This window comes from Rhamphochromis longiceps, linkage group LG3 (assembly GCF_057381845.1).
Source record: "Rhamphochromis longiceps isolate RC_006_pf linkage group LG3, R_longiceps_female_GT1.1, whole genome shotgun sequence".
Classification (NCBI taxonomy): Eukaryota; Metazoa; Chordata; class Actinopteri; order Cichliformes; family Cichlidae; genus Rhamphochromis; species Rhamphochromis longiceps.
This window is the reverse complement of record NC_140559.1, coordinates 39,274,381-39,300,612: the sequence shown is the minus strand read 5'-3', so window position 1 is coordinate 39,300,612 and position 26,232 is coordinate 39,274,381. Positions and strand designations below refer to the sequence as shown.

The 26,232-nt window shown below is 40.2% G+C and overlaps 4 protein-coding genes across 4 annotated transcripts in view; all 4 read left to right on the top strand.

Annotated features, from left to right (window-relative positions):
- LOC146674582 (GTPase IMAP family member 9-like) overlaps nt 1–26,232 on the top strand; it is a 39,129-nt gene that overhangs the window by 35 nt on the left and 12,862 nt on the right. The window contains exon 2 of the mRNA XM_085397155.1: nt 84–1,107. Within this exon, the coding sequence (XP_085253281.1) occupies nt 84–1,054 (971 nt within the window). The 3' untranslated portion in view covers nt 1,055–1,107. The remainder of the gene's footprint in view (nt 1–83; nt 1,108–26,232) is intronic.
- On the top strand, nt 4,294–5,672 carry LOC146674585 (GTPase IMAP family member 7-like). The gene is made up of 2 exons (XM_085401088.1): nt 4,294–4,300; nt 4,732–5,672. The coding sequence occupies exons 1-2, from the start codon at nt 4,294–4,296 to the stop codon at nt 5,670–5,672; spliced, it is 948 nt and encodes a 315-aa protein (XP_085257214.1).
- LOC146674584 (GTPase IMAP family member 7-like) lies at nt 16,582–19,672 on the top strand. The gene is made up of 3 exons (XM_085397153.1): nt 16,582–16,690; nt 17,892–18,860; nt 19,023–19,672. Exons 1-3 carry the CDS (start codon nt 16,684–16,686, stop codon nt 19,301–19,303), a joined length of 1,257 nt encoding a protein of 418 aa, XP_085253279.1. The 5' UTR covers nt 16,582–16,683; the 3' UTR covers nt 19,304–19,672.
- LOC146674583 (GTPase IMAP family member 7-like) lies at nt 25,149–26,102 on the top strand (the record flags this gene model as incomplete). Its single annotated transcript, XM_085397156.1, has 1 exon — nt 25,149–26,102. A coding segment is annotated over one exon (954 nt), but the record flags the coding sequence as incomplete, so codon positions are not given.

Genomic DNA, 26,232 nt, shown 5'->3' with positions numbered 1-26,232 from the left:
TCAGCAGCAAACCAACAAGACATTTTGAAATTGACTTCTACATCTCTTCATTTACACAAGTGTTTCTTGTCTTCCAGCACTGACTTCAAAGAGGATTGTTCTACTCGGAAAAACTGGGGCTGGGAAAAGCAGCCTGGCCAACACCATACTGGGAGAGAATGTCTTCAACGTATGCCATTCACCCGTTTCTGAAATAAGTGTGCCCCGTTTAGTAATTAAGTCTGTAAATGGAAATAACATCAGTTTTATTGACACTCGTAGTATTTTTGACACAGGCATGTCTGAGAAATTACTCAGGGATGAGATAGTGAGGTGCATGACAGAGTGCGCTCCCGGACCTCATGCTTTTCTCATCGTCCTCAAAGTGGAGAAATTTACACAGCAGGAGCAAGATGTAATCAAAAAAATATGTCAAGATTTCTCTGAAGATGCTATGAAATACGCTGCCGTTGTCTTCACTCATGGCGACCAGCTCCCAGAGGGAACGAGAATCGAGGAATTCATCAGTCATAACAAAGAGCTCAGCAATCTGGTGGAGAAGTGTGGAGGCAGATGCCATGTTGTTGATAATAAATACTGGAAAGACAACAAAGAAGATGACTACAGGAGCAATCGGTTCCAAGTAGCAGAGATACTCAGGACAATAGACAAGATAAGTGAGGCAAACAATGGAAGCTGCTACACCAATAAGATGCTACAGAAGATAGAAAGTGAACTACAGAAAGAGGAAGAGCTCATTAGACAGTCATCAGCAAACATGTCGGTTGAACAGATTGCCACTGAAGCTAAAAAGGGTGTGATGAACAAGCTGCTGATTATATTTGCAGGTACAGCAACAGGCGTATTGGTTGGAGCCTTTCTTGGTGTGGCAAAGATGGTCACATCAACTTTTTTGAATCTGCAGGAGCAGACAGATGCAACAGTATCACTGGCTGCTATACAGAAAGGGTTAGAGGGAGGTTGGTTAGGATATGCTGCAGCTGAACAATCAGAAAGTGCATCGGAAGCCATTCAGAAAGCTGCTAAAGCTGTCCTGGAACACACTGTTAAATAATTGTTAGGATCATGACAACGACAGAGTGGACAGCAAAGAGAGCAGAGAAAGGAGTGTTGTTTTCTTATGACTTGTATGATTACTTTATAAGTAGTACTTTATAAGTAGTGATAGTGTCATAAGTTTCCTCATTGGTAAATGGTAGGGTCATCTCTATTTTAAATGGCTTCACTGATATTCAGGGTGGAGTCCTTGGTCGGGGCTCAAATGGTCAATTCAGCGTTTTGTCATTTGGTCCAGACTGGTTTCTGTGTGAAGATGCACCTGTCTCTCTCAGAGTCTTGCTCTGGTAAAGCTGCCTCACATGGAGCTGGAGCATGCGTGACTCTCACCCTGATTGTGATTATTTTTTCTTTTTTTTTTTAGATAAAATCAATAAAATGAGTTAAAGACTTCAAACGGGGCCAGCCTCCAGCTCCCCCCAATAATCACTGTCACAAAAGCACCTGTTTAATCACACTAACCTTTTTGTTATCATTTAGCACAAACATGCAGACACACCTAAAAACTGCTGACATTTTTGTCTAAAAAGTAAGGTAAAAGTAAGTAAACTTTGGCCTTGCTCTATAATATAAAAATGCAAAAAGAAAATCACTTACACTGTTCCTCTCGTTTATATAAGGCTCCGAAGACAATTATTTCACCATTACTGCCATTTAACAGGTGCATCAGTCCAGAATCACTCTTATTGCTTTAAGCTAACAGTACTGCTGTATGATTGATAAGATCATCCACTTACCCATCAGAATGAGCAGAAACAGATTCTCCTGCATCTTTGTTCTGCTAGCTAAAACATTTCTAATGTGAAGTCAACAAAAAATTCCTAAAGTAATATATGTGTATGTGTGTGTATCAGTGTAGTACTGTAGAATTTTTACTTGAATATCTGAAAGACTCACTTCATTTTAGCCAAACATTTCTGGATTTTTAGATATTACATTATGACTCTAATTATGATGGCAAATCATTTTATTTGCTAAATCTGACAAAATCACAAAGTGCCATCATAATTGGATTTTAGATTGTATTTCAGGTCAAATACAAATCATGTCAAACTTGACTTACATTTCCCAAATAGTCCCTCTTCTGTGTGATTTTTCTGTTGCAAGTGAAAATGAATTACCCAGCTCAACAAAGGCTCTCTTGTAGCTGCCTTGGTTTTGAATATGAAAATGAATGTAAATATTGATCAAAGTCAGAAAAATATGCAAAAGCAGCTGAAAAGAGAATGAAAGAAAAAAAAAGAAAAGGATTCATCCATCCAGTTTATTCTGCTTATCCAAATCAGGGTTATAGTGAGGCTGGAGCCTGCCCAGCTGTCATAGGACACAGGGACAGTTCACCAAACTCTCATGGGGTAAAAACAAGTCAGCTATTTAACTAAAAAGACATTCATTAAGTTAGGTATAATTATTCATTATCCCAGCGGTAACTGAATCTATTTATAGTGTTCACATTTCATTACATTTCAGTGTGAGTGTAGGGAGCAACTATGTCCAGTAGAATTATAGAATACCTGTGGGAATGAGAGGGAGACAGATGTAATGATGACGTAGCCCTGGTAGAGTTGCAGATGATAACGTTTTCATTAGCAGTGACCAAGTTTGACAAAGATGGAGACAAAATTGGAAAGGCTTGGCTAAATAATCCTAAATAATCAGTTCCCATCTTATCTTAAAGACCATATAGTACCAAATCACCCCATTTGCTCTCAGTGTCATATGCTGTGGGAGTGTCTGGTTGGGTGTGGTCCAGGTTCCTGTCATTTGTCCCTGGGAGTGGAGTTGGCCAGCTCATCACCTGTTGTCAATCTCCGGGGCTCCACCTAGAGGGTTTTTAAGCCAGCACAGCCTGCCACTCCTCGCCAGTTCGTCCTGCTACCATCTGTGGTAAACTCGGCCTCCTCTGAGCTCTGACTCTGTATATCTGGACCTTGGGTTAATATGTTTTTGTTTCCTGTATTCTTCAGATTCTCCACCCATCGCACTCACCAGTAGTGCTGTTTTTGGTCTCCATCCTGTCCTCCCATCTGCTCGGAACCCGAGGATTATATACTCCACTTCTCCTCAGCCTGCCCTTCAGTCTGTATTCTCCACCTCCTCGGAATCTGGACCGGACTCTCCACTCTTGACCCTCTTTGGAATACACCCCTGGCAGCCTTTTCCCCGTTAAATGACTAGGGTCGCCAAGTAAGCCCAAGACTATTCACTGGCACTCCGTACCTTTGTCCCTTACTCGTTTGTTTCCCATTCAGTAACATTTCTCCCCTGTGTTTACAGAAGTTCCCGTTAGAAGTCTCCCCGTGCTCTACGCCGGTTTCTCCGCCCACGGATTTCCTTTAGTTTTCTGCGTATGGTTTTTGTTAAACCCAGTTCCGTTCACGTTTTGTTCTTTTCAATAAATTATACACAGTTCTAAGCAAATTGAGTCTGCTCTTGAGTCCACCGCATTCTCGTCCGTGACACTCAGGATGCTCATACAATACTTAAAACATTCATTTTTGCCAAAGCATATAGTTAGGGCATGAGCAGGTGACCTGAATCCTCCCGTAGATACACTACAATTGTCGGATGGCTGCGTCTGTGTCGCAGCATTTTGAGTTTATTTTGTATTTTTGATATATTGGAATAATGTTATAATAATAATAAAGTTATATAGTTATGCCTGTGCCCTCATTTCCTTTTTCTCCCTGTTAAAAGGGAGTTTTTTTCTTCTCACTGATGCCCAAACACTTGCTCAAAGAGTGAGCGTGTTGGGTTAGGGTGAGATGGAAGCAGATGATCAACTGAGGCGAACCCTAAAGGAAACAGCTGCTTGAAGATTTCAAATACGTAACACACACCTTTTATGTATATATAGTAAAACTTTTCATTATAGTATTCTAGAACAGTATGAAACGTATAAACTCTCTTTTGCTTATGTCATATTTACTACAGACATATTTAACTTTGGGTTATAACAATATGCTCGCCAAGATTTTTATATAAAAATGAAAAGAAAAATTGTGTTTTTGTTATTAATTTATTTAAATAAATAACATTTAAATATGCACAATAGTTTTCTCATGCTGTTGCCAGGTGTGGGAAAAAAAGAGAAACACACTATGAGGTAAGCTCATCACTTTAGTTTGCTGCTGAGAAACAAGTCCAACAGGTACAGAAACAACCGAACGGCGCAGTCACAACGTCCACAGGATCTGAGTAATCGTGTGTTTCTGCGCTGATTTCGCTTTCAAAAACATGGACGGTAAGTCGCAATTATTATCATGTATTCTGTATTAATGATTAACAGAAATGTGGGATCACAAAGGAAGAAAGTTCTCTGAAAGTGATTGTTTTTCTCAGTCAACATGATCTACTCCACTGAATACCTAAAGTAGTTATGTAAATGTTATATAATATATTCAAGACTGTAATACACTGAGTGTATGCTTGATAGAGTTAATAATTCAAAATGATTTAGTTGTATCCACCATCTGAACAGCTAAGTCTAAACTTTGATCAACAATCAGAGAAATTACATTTTTCTACTCTTCCATATTTACTTGTAAGCCAGTACTGACTGGCTTGTACACATCATGCAGTTTTACCTCCACTTCAATTTACTGTTTATTTCTTGCACTGCTTTTGACAAAGTAATAGATAAATAACTGACACTGAATCATTACTGTTTTATAGGGTCAAAAAGAAGGATTGTGCTCCTGGGAAAAACTGGAGCTGGAAAGAGCAGTATTGCCAACACCCTGTGTGGAGAGCCTGTGTTTAAAGTAAATCATACCCCCAAATCTGGAACAAGTGAATGTCAGTCAGAGTATATGAATATCGGTGGAAGAACCATATTATTTATTGACACTCCTGGATTTTTTGACACAGACAGATCTGAGCAGGACATGAAGTCTGAAATAGTGAAGTGTATCACAGAATGTGCTCCTGGTCCTCATGTTTTTCTTATTGTGCTTAAAGTGGAGAAATACACAGAGCATGAAAAGGGTGTGATAGACAAAATTAATCAATATTTCTCAGATGAAGCGCTTAGATTTACTACAATAATCTTTACTCATGGTGACCAGCTTCCTGAGGAAATGAAGATCGAAGAGTTTGTGAATGAAAGTGAAGCTCTGAGTGATCTGATCAAGAAGTGTGGGGGCCGCTGCCACGTCATTGATAACAAATACTGGAAGAACAACCAGGGAGATGAATACAGGACCAACCAGTACCAGGTGGCAGAATTACTCAAAACCATTGACAAGATTATTGAGGCAAACAAAGGAGGCTGCTTCACCAATGAGATGCTGCAAGAAGTGAAGAGAGATATTCAACAAGAGGAAGGTCGCATCAAACAGTCATCTCCAAACATTACAGAAGAGGAAACTGCAACAAAGGCAAAACAATCTGTGTTTAAAAATCTGTTGTCAAAAGCTGCAGGAGTTAAAACTGGGGATCTGTTAGGTGCATTCCTGGGTGGGACGATACAATTAGGGAAAGAAGACAGCACTGTAGGTTTAGTAGGAGTAGGAGTAGCATTGGGAATAGCAGCTGCAGCGAAAGTAGCTAAAAACAATGCACCAACATCATCTAGCACAGTTCCTGCTGCATCTGCAGAGCCAGCAGCCAAATAAAACCAGGAGTACCACGTTTGATGGACATGAAACTGGTGCACAGTGATGAAGCAAAGAAAGGAGACTGCAACGCTAAAGCACACTTTGTTTATTTTTTTAAATGTAAAAACAGGTTATAAATTAAATATCTAAAACATCTGTTAAGCTTTCAAAAAAGTACCTTTACAATCCACAGATGTACAGAATCAGCATATACTGCTAGTGTAACGCAATCTGTACTTACGCCAAACCTTTAATGCGTGGAAATCAGGACTGTTGACCTTGGGCAGTTCACTAGGTGTCAGTGTCATCAATTTCACCCCGATGTTTAACCCAGAATCACAGTTTCTCTAAAAATAGGTTACAAGAAATCAAATGTATCCCAAATACCTGTATCCTGTCAGAGGCTAGTTTCGTAAAGGAGATTGGTAGTAGCTGCTCCACCACAGTAACAATAAGGCTTCCAGCACACAATGGACACCACACTTACTTAGCATAAACACATTTATTTGACACAATTTTAAATAATAAACCCCCTTTTTTTTGTAGTGTCTTTCCACTCAGTGTCATGAGAAAAATAAAATAAATAAATAAAAACAAATATGTATCCTTTAAGGTCCTTTGGCCAAAAGAAAATCACCTGAGCTCAGGGAAAAATAAAGCGCATCGTTGGGGCCCTTTGAATTGTTCCTACCGCTCTGTTGGAACGGTGTAGCATCCAATAATAGCATCCAGCAAGCAGCAACGACCATCTATTTGCCAGGACGGTTCGGCAGAGTCATCAGATGAGGACTTCCACAAGGCAGTTCATCCAGTAGGATCCAGGGCACCAAAAGGGCAAACAAACCAGCCTACACACAAGTGTGCAGAAGAATTAACTGAAATGTTCATAAGTCTCAGTACCACTGACTCAGTGTCCATGTCACTAACGGCTTATTTAACAGACTTACCATTATAATAATACAGGTTTGTCAAAATAAAAATATAACAGAACATAAATGCTGTTAACAATGCTTATTAATGCTGTTCTCTTAGGCATAACATAATAACACTGTAACTGACCTCGTGTCGGCCGCCATTTCAGGACATTAGCTAGGCTCACTTAACGGCTAGCTTGCTAACAGTCAGCCAATAACACACGTTATACAATATTTAGCCTCTTTCTTAACAACATGACAGCGGTAGATTTGATACCTCGCTGCAGTATAATAAGGCACAAAACATTTCATACGAACATGAGCTGCACGCTAACTCACCAGAGGAGTTCGTGTAATGGCGAATGCTGTCGGACTCAGCTCCGCTTCACGTTTGTAACTGCTACAAGACTTTTCCCTAACAACATATTAAATCATTAGCTTCACATATAAAGGTTTTTAAAACTATTTACAGCGACTCAAATGTCTACTGTACCCGAATTTCCAGCTCGTAGAGGGCACGAGAGCAGCATGCGCCTCATCGGATGAACGGAAGGAAAAACTCTGTAGCTGGACTAGAGAGTGGCTATGCGCACGGCACAGTGGTGCGTTCAGTGACCACAAATAATCAGAAATCCCATACTCAAACAATGATCTGGGTTACACTCTCCCCCTCTAAAGTGCATGAGTCTCTGCATGCACACTTGACTTAACAGGTGTGTGAAGGAAAGTGCTCTGAGAGAATACAATTGCGAAACTCTGACAAAAAGGAACTGAGAGCCAAAATTAAAGGCTCACCTAACTCATCATAAGTTAGTTTACGAGGTTGGCGTCTCTCTCTCCCAGAACGCCGCAACTCTACTGTCTCTGGCTCTGAACTCTGCTCAGCAGTGTCGCTGCTTTCTTGATTCATTTCAACAGGTTCTGTTTGTTCAGGAATGTCAATAACAACCCAACCTGGACCTTCATCAGATGGAATGGGAGATGTGGTCACCTCATTGCTTTCTGAGTGTAACAAAGGCTCAGGTTCAGAAACATGACTGGGTGTTTCTCGTGCGTGTGACTCGTCTTGTGGCTCTGCACGGGGCAACCTAGAATGCACATCCCCAGTGGACAGCTGAGGTGTGATAACCTGCCTTTCAGTCTGGATAAAAGGACCTCTGGTTATTATTCCTGGAACCACAAAAGCTGGATACACTTCATCCTCATCACTGTATACCTCATCTTCCTGACCATCAGGGTTATCAGAAGATTGTACTTCTCTTTCGGCTTTGTTCCTTGGTTTCTTCCCTTTAGAGGGCCCATGAGATCTGCTCCCTGCTATTTCTTCCACAGGTAAGAACCCACACGGTAGAAGGAGATCCCTGTGTAAGGTGCGTTTTGGTCCGTCTCCCAACTCGGGTTCCACAACATAGACAGGGCCATCATCGATTCGTTTAACCACAACATGTACTTTCTGTTCCCACCTGTCTGAGATTTTGTGTTTACCTCTGATACTCATGTTCCTAACCAAAACCCTGTCACCTGCACAGAGCTCGGCCACTCTAATCCTCTTGTCAAACCTAACTTTATTCCTTTCTCCGATCTTCTGGGAGTTTTTTTGCAGCTAGGGTGTAGCTCTCCTCCAGACGTTGACGAAGGTTGTTCACATACTCTGAATGAGACTTATGGTTGGCATTTTCAGGTTGGATACCTAAGACTAAATCAATGGGTAGTCGGGGTTGTCTGCCAAACATCAGTTCATAAGGAGAGAAACCAGTTGTGTCGTTCCTCGTGCAGTTATACGCATGAACTAAGGGTTTAACGAAGTCCCTCCAGTGAGATTTGTCTTCCTCTTCCAACGTACCCAACATATCAAGAAGCGTCCGGTTAAACCTTTCCACCGGGTTTCCGCGAGGATGATAAGGTGTAGTGCGGATTTTGTCTGCTCCTATCAACGCACATAGCTCTTTGATTGTGTGAGATTCAAAGTCTCTACCCTGATCACTGAGTAGACGACTGGGAAACCCATAATGAACTATGAAGTTCTCCCACAGAGCTTTTGCAATGGTCCTGGACTTCTGATCTTTAGTTGGCACTGCCACAGCAAACTTCGTAAAATGGTCAGTGATAACTAATATGTTCCGGGTGTCTCTGTTGTCTGGCTCAACTGACAAATAGTCCATACAGACGAGTTCAAGCGGGTAAGTTGCTATAATATTTTCAAGAGGCGCTGCCTTCTGAGGCACTGCTTTCCTCCTGACACAGCGTGGACACTGTCTGCACTTCTCTTCTACAGACTTTGTCATCATTGGCCAATAGAATCTGGAACGGGCAAGATGCAGTGCTCGTTCAAAACCAAGATGACCAACTTCATCATGCACTCCACGCAACGCTTTCCCTCTGAACTGTTCAGGTAGGACTAACTGCCATACAGTGTTGTCTCTATTTGTCCATTTCCTGTACAATACTCCATCTCTCATTTCGAGTCTTCTCCACTCCTTGAGAAGAAGCCTAACATCAGGAACTTCAAGGTTTGTTTCTCTGAAGCTGGGCTTTTGAGCTCTTTCAACGAAGGTAATGACACGTGAGACAACCGGGTCATCCCTCTGAGCTTTATACCAGTCAGAGCTTGTCATAGATGGTAATGTGTCTTCTCCAAATACATCCGCAACTGTTGAGGGATCAACAGCAAGAGACTCTACAGCCAAGGGTTGTTCTAGATTTGAACAGTGCTCGATCTTTGACACCACAAGATGGCGTTGACATAAGGCAGATACCACCTCGTGACTCATCTCGTTGCTCACCTCTAGAAGACGGTTTTTCATGTCATCAACTCTCTCCCTTTCTTTGATGAAATCCTCATCTTCAAAAGGAGGAGCTTGTGGTCGTCGGGACAGCCCGTCTGCATCGCGATTGGCATGACCGGCCCTGTACTTAACGGTGAACTGATAAGTAGACAGCGCAGCTAACCAGCGATGACCAGCAGCATCTAACTTTGCAGATGTCAGTACATACGTGAGAGGATTGTTATCCGTCACAATGGTGAAGTTAGCGCCATAAAGGTAGCTGTTAAACTTCTCACAAACTGCCCACTTCAAAGCTAGAAATTCAAGCTTGTGAGTGGGATAGTTTCTCTCACTTTTGGAAAGTCCTCTGCTTGCATAAGCCACAGCTCTCAGCTTCCCGTCCTGCTCTTGGTAGAGCGCTGCACCCAAGCCTTCACGACTGGCATCAGTGTGCAGGACATATGGTAGCTGTGGGTTGGCAAAAGCAAGGACAGGTGCCGATGTCAGTCTCTCAATCAAAGTCTTAAACGCATTTTCACATTCAGGTGTCCACTCCTCTCCAAAAGGTAAGTTAATGTTTGATGGTTGTTTGAAATGTTCTCCAAGATACACTTTACCCCTCTTTTTGGGTGAGTAGTAACCAGCCGTGAGACTATTTAAAGGCTTTGCGATCTTTGAGTATCCATCAATGAATCTCCGGTAATAACCGGCAAAGCCTAGGAAACATTTTAACTCTCTCTTGTTTGTAGGACGAGGCCATGTTTTCAAAGCTGAGATCTTATCAGGATCTGTGTGAACTCCTTGGGCATCAACCACATGGCCAAGGTACTTCACCGAGGGCCTAAAGAAATGACATTTTTCTGGGGACAGCTTCAACCCAAAGTCCCTCAACCGGTTCAGCACCCTCATGAGTCTCACCTCATGTTCCTCCAGGGTGTCTGAAAACACAATCAGATCATCCAAAAACACAAGTACCTCACTCAAGTTCAAATCCCCAACACACTTCTCCATCAGTCGTTGAAACGTACTTGGGGCATTTGTAACGCCCTGAGGCAGGCGATTAAACTCATAAAACCCAAGAGGACAGACAAAAGCAGTTTTAGCTTTATCTTCCTCGGCCATCTCAACCTGATAATAGCCTGATTTGAGGTCCATGACCGAGAACCACTTGGCACCACTAAGGGCCGTGAAGGTCTCCTCAATGTTTGGGAGGGCATAAGCATCCCTAATGGTCCGTGCGTTCAACTTGCGGTAATCAACGCACAACCTGATTGAACCATCCTTTTTACGCACAACTACTATTGGAGATGCGTAGGGGCTCTCTGACTCCCTAATAACCCCTGCATTAAGCAGTTCTTTGAGGTGTTGCTTGACAGCTTCTCTGTCACTTGGATGGATGGGCCTCGACCGTTCCTTAAACGGCGTGTCATCGTTCAGCCGAATGTGGTGTTTTACCACAGTGGTGTGACCATAAGACAGATCATCAACCGCAAACACTTCTGAAATAGACTTGAGCTTGGTGGTGATGCGCTCTTTCCATTCTTCAGAGATGGGTGACTCATCAAGATTAAACTTAAGCTTCTCTCCATCAAACTTGTCATGAGAAGAAGCATTTGAAACAGGCACCAGGGGTGAAATGTGCTGGGCTACACATACCTGGGCAACTGTACTTCCTGGTTGCAATACAATACTATGCCCACTCAAGTTCTGCAAGACGACTGGAACCTTACTCTTAGCTTTGTAAGGGATGTCTATCAAAGCAGTTTCAAGAAATAAACCACCAGGTAACTTGTCGTGTTCATTTGGTTCAAGGACGAAACTTACGTTAGGAGTGTTCTTTCTCAGCCTAACATCGCCCATTAAACAGCACTTGTGGTTGGCAGGGATGGTGACTGGTACTTTCCCGTGCAACCTCACTGGGTGTATGTGGCAATCATCCATTTGTTTAGCCAAGTGCTGGAGAACCAGTGCTACATCTCTGGAACACAGTCTGTGAAGGAAATCTGGACCGTCACGTTCAGATAACTTATCATGGAGTCTTAACAGTGCATTGGTACCAATCAAAACTGGTATTCTGCTGTTAAAATGGCACTCAGGCACAACAAGAGCCAAAACAACCAACTCTTCCTCTTTGCCTGTAATGTTGTGAGGAAAAGTGATGTGGGTCTCAACATAACCAAGGTAGGGAACGTGCTGTCCACCTGCACCCTCAATCTCAAGCAATGCTTGAATGGGCTGAATGGGGAGATGTGCCAGCTTATCCTTGTGAAATGATTCGGAGATTGTAGTGACTTGTGAACCACTATCCATGATAGAGTTGCATTGCACACCCTCAACCAAAACAGAAGCTGAACAACGAGGACCTATCAGACCGGGTGGCAAGCGGGATTGGGAACTGAAATCTTGAACCGTTGTCTGGGTCTTTATTTTGCTCTGAACATCAATTCTTTGGTCACTTGAGGCGGGACTAATGCTGGTCTCAGCTCCTGGACGTCCCACAGCAGGAGCCGCTACAAGTTTAAAGCAAAAGGCTCAGTAACCTGTTGGGCTTGGAACCTTCCTTGCTTTTCCTTTAACTCAGCATTCTTCTGGCGGACTAGTGCCTGGTTGGGTTCATTTGGGCATCGAGCGGCAATGTGGTTATCTTCACCACATCTAAAGCAGAACCATGCTTTTGGCATAGAGGGAACCTTAACTGGTCTCCTGGCACTGCTATTTCTTGCCGTAAGGAAGTCTTTGCCACTATTATTCTCTTTAGGACATTTTTGGTTCTGAGTGAGCTCTCTGAGTTGTTTAGACAACTCATCTATTTTGCTTTCAAGTTTAACAGTTTCTTCTTGCCTCTGTTTTAACGCTGCACTAAGCTCACTGTCAAAAGGAGAATTCTTGGACCTTTGACTCAGTTTCTCTACCTGCTTTGAAAGCTCATCCATTCTCCTCTCAAGCTTAGATGCTTCGCTCTGCTTTGCAGTCTGTGTTGGAACGGGCTCATCATCATAGGAGGGTACATCAAAAATGGAGTGGGCATGTACAGCTGCTTTTGTAGCACCCAGATGTTTTTTCATCCTGTCTAGCTTTGCAGATCTACGACCTTCCTCGGTCCTCAACATAAGGAGAAGATCTGGGAATGTTGGTGGACTGTTCTTTTTGTTTTCTAGTTGGAGAGCTATAATGAGACTCTGGTCCCAGCAGCCTCTAATAAACTGTCTGAGTAGGTGTTCGCTCAAAGTTTCGACAGAGACTCCCCCTCTAGAAATAGCTCGAGTAAGGAGGCTATGGAGTCTGTTCAAATATGCTGAGGGCTTTTCTCCGCTATTCTGGTTGGAGCTGAGAAAGGTTGCAAATAACTCTTCTCCGTCCTCTACAACACTGAAAGCGGAATCGAGCTGCCTAACATAAGCCCTGGGTGGTGAGCTCACACCAAGCAACTTAACAACATCGGCTGCTGGACTTAGCAAACTTTCAAGTATTTTCCTAACCTTTTGCACATCACTAAGAGAGCAATCACTGACAAGAAGGTCCACTTGTGTGCGCCATGTTTCATAGTCTACCTCACCATTGGGCCTAGGAGCACGGCCAGAAAAGGTGCGCAGTCTGGTTTGTGTAGACCACGGGGCTGTTGAGTCATTTCTGATAACGTGCTCAACGACAACTTTTTGAATCTGAGGTGGGTTAAGGAGACTGCGGTCGATATTAACAGGGTTCACCACAGCACTATCAGGTGCATTGTGGGTCTGTGTGTAGTGATTAGGTTCATCATGATCACTAGCTACAATGTCATGGAGGGATGTGTCACCATCCTGAGCTGTGTGTGGCCGTGTGTCAGGAATCTCAGAGTTATGTCGAACTTCTTTGACCTCACTCTGAATAACACTCAAGAAACCTGCTTTACCACTATCTCCAACAGCCTTCAGTTCTTCTAAATATCTACGAGCTAACTCCTTGCCTACCTCTTCCTGAGCAACATCTCGAATGGTTTTGACAGACCAACCGATAGCAGGATCCTTGGGGCTCGGCAAGTCGCCTAAGATCTGGGGGTTGATCTTGGAAATGGCTTGATCGGACAAATATTGTATCAGGACTCTACCCTCTGGCTGGTTTGATTCATCTGGAATTCGAACTATCCGAGAAACTTTACCATTTACTGAAAAAACACTAGCAATGTCATCATCTGTGTAAATCCCTTCAACGCCAGTCACAAAAAGTGAGCACTGGCCATCTACATCAAAACGTCTGCAAAGATCCATGTCCAACACAATAGGGTCAAGGAAAAGAGGTAGGTGTTGTGAGCTGGAAAGTCAAGGTGCTACTTTTCACCAATCTCCTGGCTGGCTCGCCACTTGTAACGCAATCTGTACTTACGCCAAACCTTTAATGCGTGGAAATCAGGACTGTTGACCTTGGGCAGTTCACTAGGTGTCAGTGTCATCAATTTCACCCCGATGTTTAACCCAGAATCACAGTTTCTCTAAAAATAGGTTACAAGAAATCAAATGTATCCCAAATACCTGTATCCTGTCAGAGGCTAGTTTCGTAAAGGAGATTGGTAGTAGCTGCTCCACCACAGTAACAATAAGGCTTCCAGCACACAATGGACACCACACTTACTTAGCATAAACACATTTATTTGACACAATTTTAAATAATAAACCCCCTTTTTTTTGTAGTGTCTTTCCACTCAGTGTCATGAGAAAAATAAAATAAATAAATAAAAACAAATATGTATCCTTTAAGGTCCTTTGGCCAAAAGAAAATCACCTGAGCTCAGGGAAAAATAAAGCGCATCGTTGGGGCCCTTTGAATTGTTCCTACCGCTCTGTTGGAACGGTGTAGCATCCAATAATAGCATCCAGCAAGCAGCAACGACCATCTATTTGCCAGGACGGTTCGGCAGAGTCATCAGATGAGGACTTCCACAAGGCAGTTCATCCAGTAGGATCCAGGGCACCAAAAGGGCAAACAAACCAGCCTACACACAAGTGTGCAGAAGAATTAACTGAAATGTTCATAAGTCTCAGTACCACTGACTCAGTGTCCATGTCACTAACGGCTTATTTAACAGACTTACCATTATAATAATACAGGTTTGTCAAAATAAAAATATAACAGAACATAAATGCTGTTAACAATGCTTATTAATGCTGTTCTCTTAGGCATAACATAATAACACTGTAACTGACCTCGTGTCGGCCGCCATTTCAGGACATTAGCTAGGCTCACTTAACGGCTAGCTTGCTAACAGTCAGCCAATAACACACGTTATACAATATTTAGCCTCTTTCTTAACAACATGACAGCGGTAGATTTGATACCTCGCTGCAGTATAATAAGGCACAAAACATTTCATACGAACATGAGCTGCACGCTAACTCACCAGAGGAGTTCGTGTAATGGCGAATGCTGTCGGACTCAGCTCCGCTTCACGTTTGTAACTGCTACAAGACTTTTCCCTAACAACATATTAAATCATTAGCTTCACATATAAAGGTTTTTAAAACTATTTACAGCGACTCAAATGTCTACTGTACCCGAATTTCCAGCTCGTAGAGGGCACGAGAGCAGCATGCGCCTCATCGGATGAACGGAAGGAAAAACTCTGTAGCTGGACTAGAGAGTGGCTATGCGCACGGCACAGTGGTGCGTTCAGTGACCACAAATAATCAGAAATCCCATACTCAAACAATGATCTGGGTTACACTAGGAAACTGGGCACAACTACTCACATTCACCTTTATAAGTTGCCATCATAGAATCATTGTTAAAATTATAGAATGAGACATTTTGGACTCCTTTTGTTCCTCATGATTGGATTTCTGTATTTGCATTGTACAAAATGTCTTACTTAAGAGTTTTTGTTGAATACTTACTGTTAACATATAAATGAAGTAGCTTATGCTTAATGATATGTAAGAATGTACTCTATATATTTTTATATATTTTATTTTATTGTTTACTCTATTTAATTTGTAAAATATGTGTATACACACACACACACGTAGAAAAATATTTACTATACACATCCAGAAATGCATATACTATTATATATTGTACATATATTTATTAGTTTCAGATGTAGCCTTTCTTGTATTTTGCTTGTTTACGTTATTGTATTTTGCACAACTCTGTTGCTTGTGAATCTCGCACACAAGAATTTCACTCACATGTGCTGTACCAATGTACCTGCACATGTGATGTGACAATAAAAGTGATTTGATTTGATTTGATTTGAATGTGATTTTTTCCCCCTCGTCATATGCTATAAAACCCTTTATGTTGCAGTTTATATTTCAGAATTTACTCATGAATATGTCCATTACTCCAGCTTAAACAAAATCTCTGGGTATTTCAATAACAGATCTATAACTTTCAAATAATTGTTGCTTCTTTTTTTGATGTTTTCTTTGCTACAAGTTTTCACTAATAAAGCAGCTAATTGTTTCACATGTAACCAAGTTTCTTCAACTTCTTGACAATTTTCATTTACTAGCCTCATGTTAATTCAGCTGAACTTGTTAAACCTCCTCAGCAGGTTTAGCCAAACATGTTTAAGAGGCAGTGACATCTTAAACAGCGACTTTCATTTTTACTTAATTTGGCTTCCGCTGACTTTACTTGAGTTGAACCAGCTGATGAAGTTTAACAGGATCAGCCAAATCTACCACAGCCATTTTTAAACCAGAACAGTAATGGAAGCTGCTGGGATGAGTGGACAGACCACTGACAGATTTGATCTTCGACAAACTTTATTGTAATGTCAGTTTTAATGTTTTTAAGTGTTGCTCATGTTTCCAGACTGTATAAAAGTTACTGACTGACAAATGCAGCAACAAATGAGACTAAATAAATCAAAAGAAAATGCAGACGTTTGTATTTTGTTAACATAAATCCAAACTTTGAATAAGTTATATGTAGTTCACAGAACAAAGAATCTATGGAGTTAGTAGTGTAAGGTAAGGATTTAAAGGCCAATATAAGAAGTATTCATATATTCAAGCAGAAATAAATTCCACTTTTCTGAAGAATAGAAATAAAAAAAAATTTTAAAAATCTGTAAGGTCAATGAAATACAGCTTAACTTTTTCTTTCTTCTTGTATCATGTTTTTAGGTCATGTAGTTATTTATTATCTTTATCTCTGTGTTGCAGCACTGTGGATTATTATATGTAAACGTACACTGTGCGCAGTGTTTTGTTCACTTATTCTGGCTAAAACCCAGAGAACAAGTTAGACAGGTAGCAGAAGCGAAGCATAAGGTAAGTCCGCAGTACGAGAACAAAAGCAAACGACTCACTGCAGAGACACGTCGGGAACCAGACTAGATTTTTGACAGATTTCTATTTTCTGGAGAGCATGGAGGGTAAGTAACTATTAAATAGTCATTACTCCAACGTATGAGTGTTTGTCACTCTAGTAATCAAAATCCTAAACTGTGACCTATATTTTTAATTAACTGAGTTAATCTCAAGAACTATTTTGCTATGAAAAAATGTTTAACAGTATTGCTGCTCTAAGCTTTATCAATCTTATAAATACAAGTAAGATTTCTGGGTATCAAGGCTTGTTTGCTGACACATGGCTTGCAGTGTAGTACTGCAGTAAGATTTCTTTTAAAATCTCAAACATGCTTTAAATTTACTTTGTACTTGCATCTGTTTGGTTGAAGTCTCTATATGCAGCGTAATCACAAGGACCAATAAATGACACTGATGAATGATTAGCTAAAAGATTTCAGACACTCTTATGCTGTAGATGTCAGTGATATTTTCCTTCAAATCAACCAGAATGATACTAGGTTTGAATCACATTTCTTTGTGTGTAATTTAAAGTAAAAAGCAAGAAACAAACAAACAAACAATACAAATCACCCCTTTTAATTTATTAACTGATAAAAATGTTTGTTGGTAAAGCGAGTTCAGAAAGAGTTGGGATTTATAATGAATTTGTTTTGTTAAAACATATATGTGACATTGTTCATGCAAAATTTTGCCAACACAGGGGCATCCTTTAAGGAGATACAGACACCTATATCCCCCATGTCTGTTTAACACTTTGACTCTCCAAAGCGTGACAAAGACAAGCATGCAGAAGTTGCAGTAACACCAGAGGGAGCTTTTTTATTTGATGCTTGGCATCTTTCTTGGCCTTAAGACAACAATTCTGATGGCTAAAGATCCAAACGGGACACAAAAAACCCCAAAACAAAAAAAACCCAAAACATATTTACATGTATATACATATTAAGCTTAATAGTTTGTGACTGTTAAGGACAATTGAATGTACTTATGCAATAATGGTTTTTTGTTCATTACTGACTTCTTAGCTTAATATATCAACGCCCCCTGCTGGTCGCGAAAAATTCTTCATACATCTCCATTTCACGTTTTGGAGAGGCATGGTGTGAAATAGACACGGTGATCCGGCGTGTCTATTACACGTTTTGCTGTGATACTGGGTTGATAGATTTTTGATCTGAAATTTGAAAATTGATCAGAGATGTCAGGAAGCAGATGAGGTAATGAGTTAATCAGATATTTTCATCTATTCTTTTTTTCTTCCAGTGACAAAGACAAGGAGGATTGTCCTGCTGGGAAAAACTGGAACTGGGAAAAGCAGTCTGGCTAATACCATATTTGGCGAGACCAGATTGAAGATTAATCATTTTAATGACTCAAACGCATGTTTGTCTCAGAGTGAGACCAAGACTGTTGATGGAAGAAGCCTAACTTTAATCGACACTCCTGGTTTCTTTGACCCAAGCAGGTCTGAGAAGTTGGAGCATGAGATGTTGAGCTGTATTACAGAGTGTGCTCCGGGTCCTCATGCTTTTCTCATTGTGCTCAAAGCAGAGAAATTCACAGAGCACGAAAAGGCTGTCATCGCACAATTATGTGAACATTTCTCTGAAGATGTTCTTAAATACGCTGCAGTGGTTTTTACTCATGGTGACCAGCTCCCCGAAGGAACGAAGATCAAGGATTTTGTTAATGAAAGTGAAGCTCTGAGTGATCTGGTGAGGAAGTGTGGGAGTCGGTGCCACGTCATTGACAATAAATACTGGAAGAACAACCAGGAAGATGAATATAGAAGCAACAAGTTCCAGGTGGCAGAGCTGCTCAATAGCATAGAAGATATAGTGACAGAAAACAATGGAGGATACTACACTAATGAAAAGCTCCAAACACTGGAGACAGAAATACAAAAAGAGGAAAATCGGGTTAGAAAGTCATCAGAAAATCTGTCACAGGAAGAGATTAGAAAGCAGGCTAAAGTTAACATCATTAAGAGACACATGGAAAATGCACAAAAATCATGGCTTAAATATTTTGTGGGTTTTGCTGTCATCACAGGATTATTTGCAATTGTCTCAGCTTTGTTGATCAAATCGAAGTTTGGAAAGGGATCTGTTCCACCTGTTCCTGTTCCATCTGTTCCTGTTCCATCTGTTCCATCTGTTCCTGTTCCATCTGTTCCATCTGTTCCTGTTCCATCTGTTCCTGTTCCATCTGTTCCTGTTCCATCTGTTCCATCTGTTCCTGTTCCATCTGTTCCATCTGTTCCTGTTCCATCTGTTCCTGTTCCATCTGTTCCATCTGTTCCTGTTCCATCTGTTCCTGTTCCTGTTCCATCTGTTCCATCTGTTCCATCTGTTCCTGTTCCATCTGTTCCATCTGTTCCTGTTCCATCTGTTCCTGTTCCATCTGTTCCATCTGTTCCTGTTCCATCTGTTCCATCTGTTCCATCTGTTCCTGTTCCATCTGTTCCATCTGTTCCTGTTCCATCTGTTCCTGTTCCATCTGTTCCATCTGTTCCTGTTCCATCTGTTCCATCTGTTCCTGTTCCTTCTGAATCAGTCTCCATTCCAGTCCCAGAACCTTTTGAAAAGGAAGTTGTGGGGGTTTTTGAGGCCATTTGGAATAGACTTCATGCTTTGTATGAGATAATATACAATCCATGGAATCCATTTGAATAAACACAGATCCACAGCCATATAATAAAACAGCCTAATCATTATACATATAAAGCTTACATAAAAATATTGTCATTAATCTGTGTGGGTAAACCATTGTATTAAAATAGTTTAATAATTTGGCCCATTTGGAATCTTTATGGAAAGAATAAAGGTTTTATTCTGTTTTGCAAGTTCCTGAATGTGTTGAGTAAATACAAAGTAGTGGTCATATATTAAAACATGTATAATAAAATATAAACATGTGTTCCTGGCAATTGTAACTTGATTATGAAATTGTTTGATCTTCTCAGGTTTGTGAAGTTTTAAAGCTTTTATATGCAGAGGTACCAGCAGCTTCAGAGGACCTTTACATAATAATTTACATGTTCTGTGCATCAATAAACAACTTTTTAATTATGTGACTCAGGTTTTTTTTTCATGTGTATATTTTATGATTCATTGATAACAATTCCAACCAAACACCCATCCTGTTATCAAAAGGTATTGTCCGTGTATTCGTAAATACACAAGTCTGCCTGTAAAGTTTACCCTTAAACCTCTTTGCCAAACACCAAGTAATATGTTTGTCTTGGGATTGTTTGCTTATGACAATGACAAAATTTTATTTCACATGTATTAAATTGCTTTTTACTATTACTCATTAAAACACAGCTGTTGTTGATGGGTGCATAAAATCCATCAAAATATAACATATTAAGTACATTTTGCTATTGAGTATTTACTATAAAGTAAAAAATAAGTAATTTAAGATAATACACTAAATTTCTTTCCATTCCATTCTGTTAGACAGACAGACTGTATTGTCGTTTAAATTGAGACCTGCAGTGCACATAAGACTTTTCTTCTATTGGCTCCAATAGTGTGAATGCATGAGCTGGCCATTTTAAACTTGAGGAGAACCCAATCACCTCACTATTAAGTGACCGTGTAAACCGTTGCAGTGGTAAATAGATTGGTACAGGAAACATTTCTTATACTCAGAACATGTTATACAGTTTTCCTCATTCCCACTTACTTTCTTTCAATGCCAGTGTGCTTTTCTATGTAACATTCACAACGGGGTTCAGTATCTCTCCTGACAATACTTCAATATGCAGACTGCAGCAGCCAAACATCGAAGCAACAACTTTCAGATTAGTGGAGGATTAGCAGATCTACCTTCTGAGCTACAGCCACCAATAAATAACTTGTGACTATTGTTATTTGACCACACCTGAAACTCAGCGTTGTGGCTGTTTCATTTTGTATTTGTACAGTTGCCAAATAGTTTGACCTTACCCAGAAACAAGTTACTCCACCCAAAAAACGTGGTATTAACATTCAACTGTCACCTTCCCACTGTGGCCCAGAGTGTCTTGTCATTTTGACTGTGTTATGTTTCATATTCTTGAAGCTGTGAGCAGGAGTTCTAATGCTACATGGTGATCTAATCATACTATTTCTTCTATAACTACGTTTGAGCATCAAAATCATGCAATATATATAAGATTTTCAGTCACAAAACCATATAACTGTCATATCTGTGACACAGAGTAACAATGAAAACCATGTTCCACTGGATGTTTTATGAGTTTTCTGACAATTTATTGGAGAAAACATGAAAATGGTTTTTGTTTTTGAAGAATCAGGATTCATAATAGGTGGCTGGTAAAACATGTAATTTTTTATTTTTTTTATTTTTTAATTTCAGATCATTTTTAAAATGTTTGTCTAAAATAGCCATATTTTAACAGAAATGGTGTGAAATGGATAAACAACATTTGTATCTTTGTGTTTAACTTGTGCTTGTGTTTGTTATGCATGAGACAGCATGTCCCTATTAAATGTAGCTTCTGGCTCATATTCAGACCATATGTGGCTGATTTTGATTGAATTATTTCAAATTCTATGTATTTGTATATGCATATTAAATATTCTACAGTTATTACAAGACATTGGAATTTAATCAATCAATCAATCAAGGCTTTATTCGCCACGTGCAGGTTGCCCTGCAGTGAAATAGGGCGCCCCCCCCAACCCCCCCAACCCCCCCAAGCTTACATACACAACACAGACATCACATGGGGATACAGGTCGGAGATCGGTAGCGTTACAGAAAAAAGACACTGAAATATACACTACAATGGGAAAGTACAAGAGGAAAAAATGAGACCTCTACTCGTGCTGGTCTCCTGGGAGGACAGCATGAGAACAGGAAACAAAAAAAATTCCTCTGCACAAAAAAAGCACATAAATGTCCACAGCACCACATTATGGAACACGTGACAAGCCACAGGGTCGGGTGGGGGGTGAGGAGTAATCCGAAGCAAACACAGCAGCCATCCTGCCCAGCGCTACCATTCCAGCACGGGCTCAGACCCGCCGTGTTCCCAAGAGGGAACAAGCATCGGAGGCGTTTGGAAAGGGGGGATGAGTGTGTGCATATCAGTGTATATGTATGTGTGTGCATGTCCAGAGTTCAGCTGAGACAGTGTCCTTCGCCCTGCTAGGCTAAGTAAACAGTCTTCCAGCCAACCCAGGTGGCCTTGCATGGAATGGGAAGAAACGGACTAAACACAGTCATTATCAGGGTGTTTTTGTTCGGCTCCAGCCTTGAGACCGCAGCTGGCGCCAAGAGGGTTTCCGCATGAAGTGATGGTGCTTTTTACTTTAGTGCGAACAGCTCTAAACACTGAGTCATCGTTTAATAACTGCAGCTATGCATTAATGGAATTACGTGTACCTGTGCCAGTAACCTGTCAAGAGGGAATGAATGCATCACTCTTCCATTTTTCAAACTGAACTTAATTAAAAATACCTTCTTTGTTTGAAACTTGTTTAACTAGCACTGGAAACCGAAACATTTTACCACTCCCTTATTCAAACACTGAATTGTTCTATTTTTAAAAGCACAGAAGCTTTACTGCGCTGTTCAACACTGGGGCATAGTTATAAAAGCATCTGCTTAAAACCTTCTTTTTTTTAAAGTTTTGATATTATATGTGGCTTTTTGGTTTTCAGCCTTATTACCATTTATTAAATAAACACAATATTGGGCAAGGGTTAACATGATGACCTGCTCTAACTGTACTTCTTGTAAAACTGTTCTTTTCATCCTTTTTACCCTCGTCCACTGCTTAACTCAGGTTACTGCTTAGCTTTGTAGCAATGAGCTTGTTTTAAAAACCAACAAGAATGAGACCATGGTTACAGCTCCTTCTTTTAATTACATCCTAAAATCATTCATGCCCTCCTTTTTGTTCAACTGATAAGTCCACCATTTGAAATCTTGGTGTAATATTTTATTCTTCTCTGGGCTTCGACGCACATGTAAAATCTTCGTTTCATTCCTGTTAAATTTATTTAAGGAACATTTCTAAATTCCAAAATATCCTCAGCTGAACTGCAAAAACATATTCATGCATTGGTGTCATTGGGTTTAGATTATTGTAATGCCCTGTTTGCCAGCTTGGACAAATCTCTTTTATGCCTCCAAGCAGTACAAAATGCTGGCCAGACTATTAATATGTTCTGGCAAGCAAACTCACAGAACTACTGTTTTATATTCTACACATTGGCTCTCAGTAGAGTTTAATGATTAATTAACTTCTGATTAATTGAAAAAACTGAATGCTTTGCCATCAGGATCGCCGGGATATTTCTGAAGTGCTCTGAGGCTCATTTTGGTCTGCTGTGAACTGTCAGTATGATGTGATATAGAAACCGCATATGTGTAGTTTCTCTTTCTCTGTGCAGTCTCCATGACGCACACAGCGAATGACAAAGATCCATGTAATTCATGGCATGCAGCCTCTCTTTCTCTTGATGGTAACACACATTATGACTACAATTGTACTTTTGTACAGTTTTTGTGTAGTTATGTGGTTAGAGGTTCTCTCCTCCTTTCTACACTTTATTTTAATTACATATGAATTTAATAAATGCATATATTCTTTAATCTGATGGTAATAAAACTGTTGTGAATTGTTTTGGTCACATGTAAGTCTGAATGTGAGATTTTGACAGCTCTAAGCAGCAGGTACAAATCATCTGCAAAATCAGCAATGTGGTGTTTTGGAGTTGCAAATATGACAAAGATGTGATCAATAAAATGACCAAGCTATCGTATTTGCTTAATGAAATCAGACATGACCTGGAAACCCCAACAACAAACTTTCTTCCATCTCTTTACTTTCTGGTATTGGGGTCTTTTCAACATTTTGTGGCTTCTGTAGCAGCAGTTTCACAGCGTGTGCAGTTAATAACCTCTGCTTTATCTGAATTCAGAAGCAGAAAATTAGAGGTCATCCAGGTCTTTATATCATGAAGACACCTGGATGCCTTCTCTCCTAACAAGACCAGAGGTCCTTTAGAAAGTTTTCAATTATCTATGAAGCCCATGTAGTTTTTTTTTGGACTACATGGGCTTCTGATTTTGCAGATGGAAATTTAAGAACATGCAGCTAAAGATGTCCCTGGCCCTGATCCAGTTTGGGGGGGGCAAACTTAATATAAATTTTAGTGACCTCTGATTGACGTAACATGGTGTCATTACTGCCGACGTAAATTGTAATTTTTTTCTGAATGAAATTATAATTATAAATTAAAAATATATTATAATCCATGTTGCGCATAGCTACTTCATGCTTGTCCACGTCCTGTTCAGTCATGGCCTACACTTCTAGCACGCCGCTGGTCACCTGCCATGCCACACCATCACCAGTTGCCTGAAATGTTTCAGTCGCAGTCATCCATCTGAACTTGAATGTTGTATTGTGTCCCTTTTGTGTTTTGGGGGGATTGGTTTTGAGCCCTCCTGAAGTCAGCCACAACTGCTGCTCATCAGCCCTTGCCAGCTGCAGCTCATTGTCATCAACAGCAGCAGCCTTCCTACTTAACTGTGTGAAATGTACTAAAACAATAAAAATGTCATGGTCTTTTATATTTAGATGTGTTCTGTTGCTGTCTCACATGCAATTGGACAGTCTTAATAATCCCCACAATGCAATAAGCACTGCCAAGATACAAGTCAAACAGGTGCAGAACAAAACGAAAGGTGCAGTCACAAAGTCTTTGGGTTGTGAGTAATCGTGTGTCTCTGACCTGGTTTTGTTTCTTTCAAAAAGATGGATGGTAAGTTATTATCATTTATTCTGTATTAATAGTCAGCACAGGACACTTAACTCCATCTAAGAATAAAATGTTTGTTTTCATTGTCAAGATTATTTACTGCACTGAATACCTAAACAAAATTTTTAAAGTAAAAAATATTAAGTAAATAGTATAGTATGTAAAAATAGTGTTTAAAAAATATTTTTTACAGCAGCTTTATAAACAGGATAAGTTTGTTGTTTCTATTGCATCTAAATGCTATTTATCCTTTTGTATATATTATTTTATTACATTCTATTGCATATAGTATTTTATTTTATTTTATTCTATTCTGTACAGTTGTGTACAGTATATTGTTCTTATTGTATTCCAGTGTTCTCTAATTTTTGCTATATAACTTTGCACTGTCCACTTTCTGCTGTAACAAACAAATTTCCCACCTATGAGACTAATAAAGGTTATCTTATCTTATCTTAAATCAGCATCTAGCTGAACAACCTAGTTTAAACTGCACAATGGTCTGTGGAATTAAACTCTTTTCTACTTTTACATATTTACTTGTAAGCCAAAGCTGACTGATTTGTAAAGAATATGCAATTTTACTTACACTTTTAAAAAAAGCAGACTGGACATTCATTTTTTTAATTGTAGTGTCATTAAGGTTTAAGTGATATTTTACTACTTCTATACTATTGCTTGCACCTTTTTAGACAGAACAATAGATAAATAACTGACACTGAATCATTACTGTTTTATAGAGTCAGCAAGAAGGATTGTGGTCCTGGGAAAAACTGGAGCTGGAAAGAGCAGTATTGCCAACACCCTGTGTGGAGAGGCTGTGTTTGAAGTAAATCATACCCCGATATCTGGAACAAAGGAATGTCAGGCAAAGTTCATGTCAGTCGGTGGAAGAATGGTACTCTTTATTGACACTCCTGGATTTATTGACACAGACAGGTCTGAGGAGGACATGAAGTCTGAAATAGTGAAGTGTATCACAGAATGTGCTCCTGGTCCTCATGTGTTTCTCATTGTGCTTAAAGTGGAGAAATACACAAAGCAAGAAAAGGCTGTAATAGACAAAATTAATCAATATTTCTCAGATGAAGCGCTTAGATTTACTATAATAATCTTTACTCATGGTGACCAGCTTCCTGAGGAAATGAAGATCGAAGAGTTTGTGAATGAAAGTGAAGCTCTGAGTGATCTGATCAAGAAGTGTGGTGGCTGCTGCCACGTCATTGATAACAAATACTGGAAGAACAACCAGGGAGATGAATACAGGAACAACCAGTACCAGGTGGCAGAATTACTCAAAACCATTGACAAGATTATTGAGGCAAACAAAGGAGGCTACTTCACCAATGAGATGCTGCAAGAAGTGAAGAGAGATATTCAACAAGAGGAAGGTCGCATCAAACAGTCAACTCCAGACTTAACAGAAGAGGAAACTGCAGCAAAGGCAAAACAATCTGTGTCTAAAAATCTGTTGTCAAAAGCTGCAGGAGTTACAGTAGGAGCTCTACTGGGTGCACTCCTTGGTGGAGCGTTAATGAAAGGAGGAGGAAGTCTAGGTTTAGCAGTAGGAGCAGCATTCGGAACAGCAGCAGGAGTAGCTGCAGCAGAAGGAATGATGGCAGACGCAGCAACAGCATCTGACACATCTGTCACAGTTCAGACTGGGTCTGCAGAGCCAGCAGCTGAGTAGCATCAAGGTTTGAAACAGGTGATAGAGCTGACATACAAACTATAGCACTAAACCACATTTTTTGAATGTATGAAAGGGTTAGAAATTAAATGTCAGATTTTTTCAGTCCTCTGTTAAGCTCTCAATAAAG

Excerpts from the sequence above, each read along its gene's own strand:
- LOC146674584 (XM_085397153.1), top strand. Across the intron at positions 18,861-19,022 it reads TCCTGTTCCATCTGTTCCAT|CTGTTCCATCTGTTCCATCT; the intron begins CTGTTCCTGTTC and ends TTCCATCTGTTC.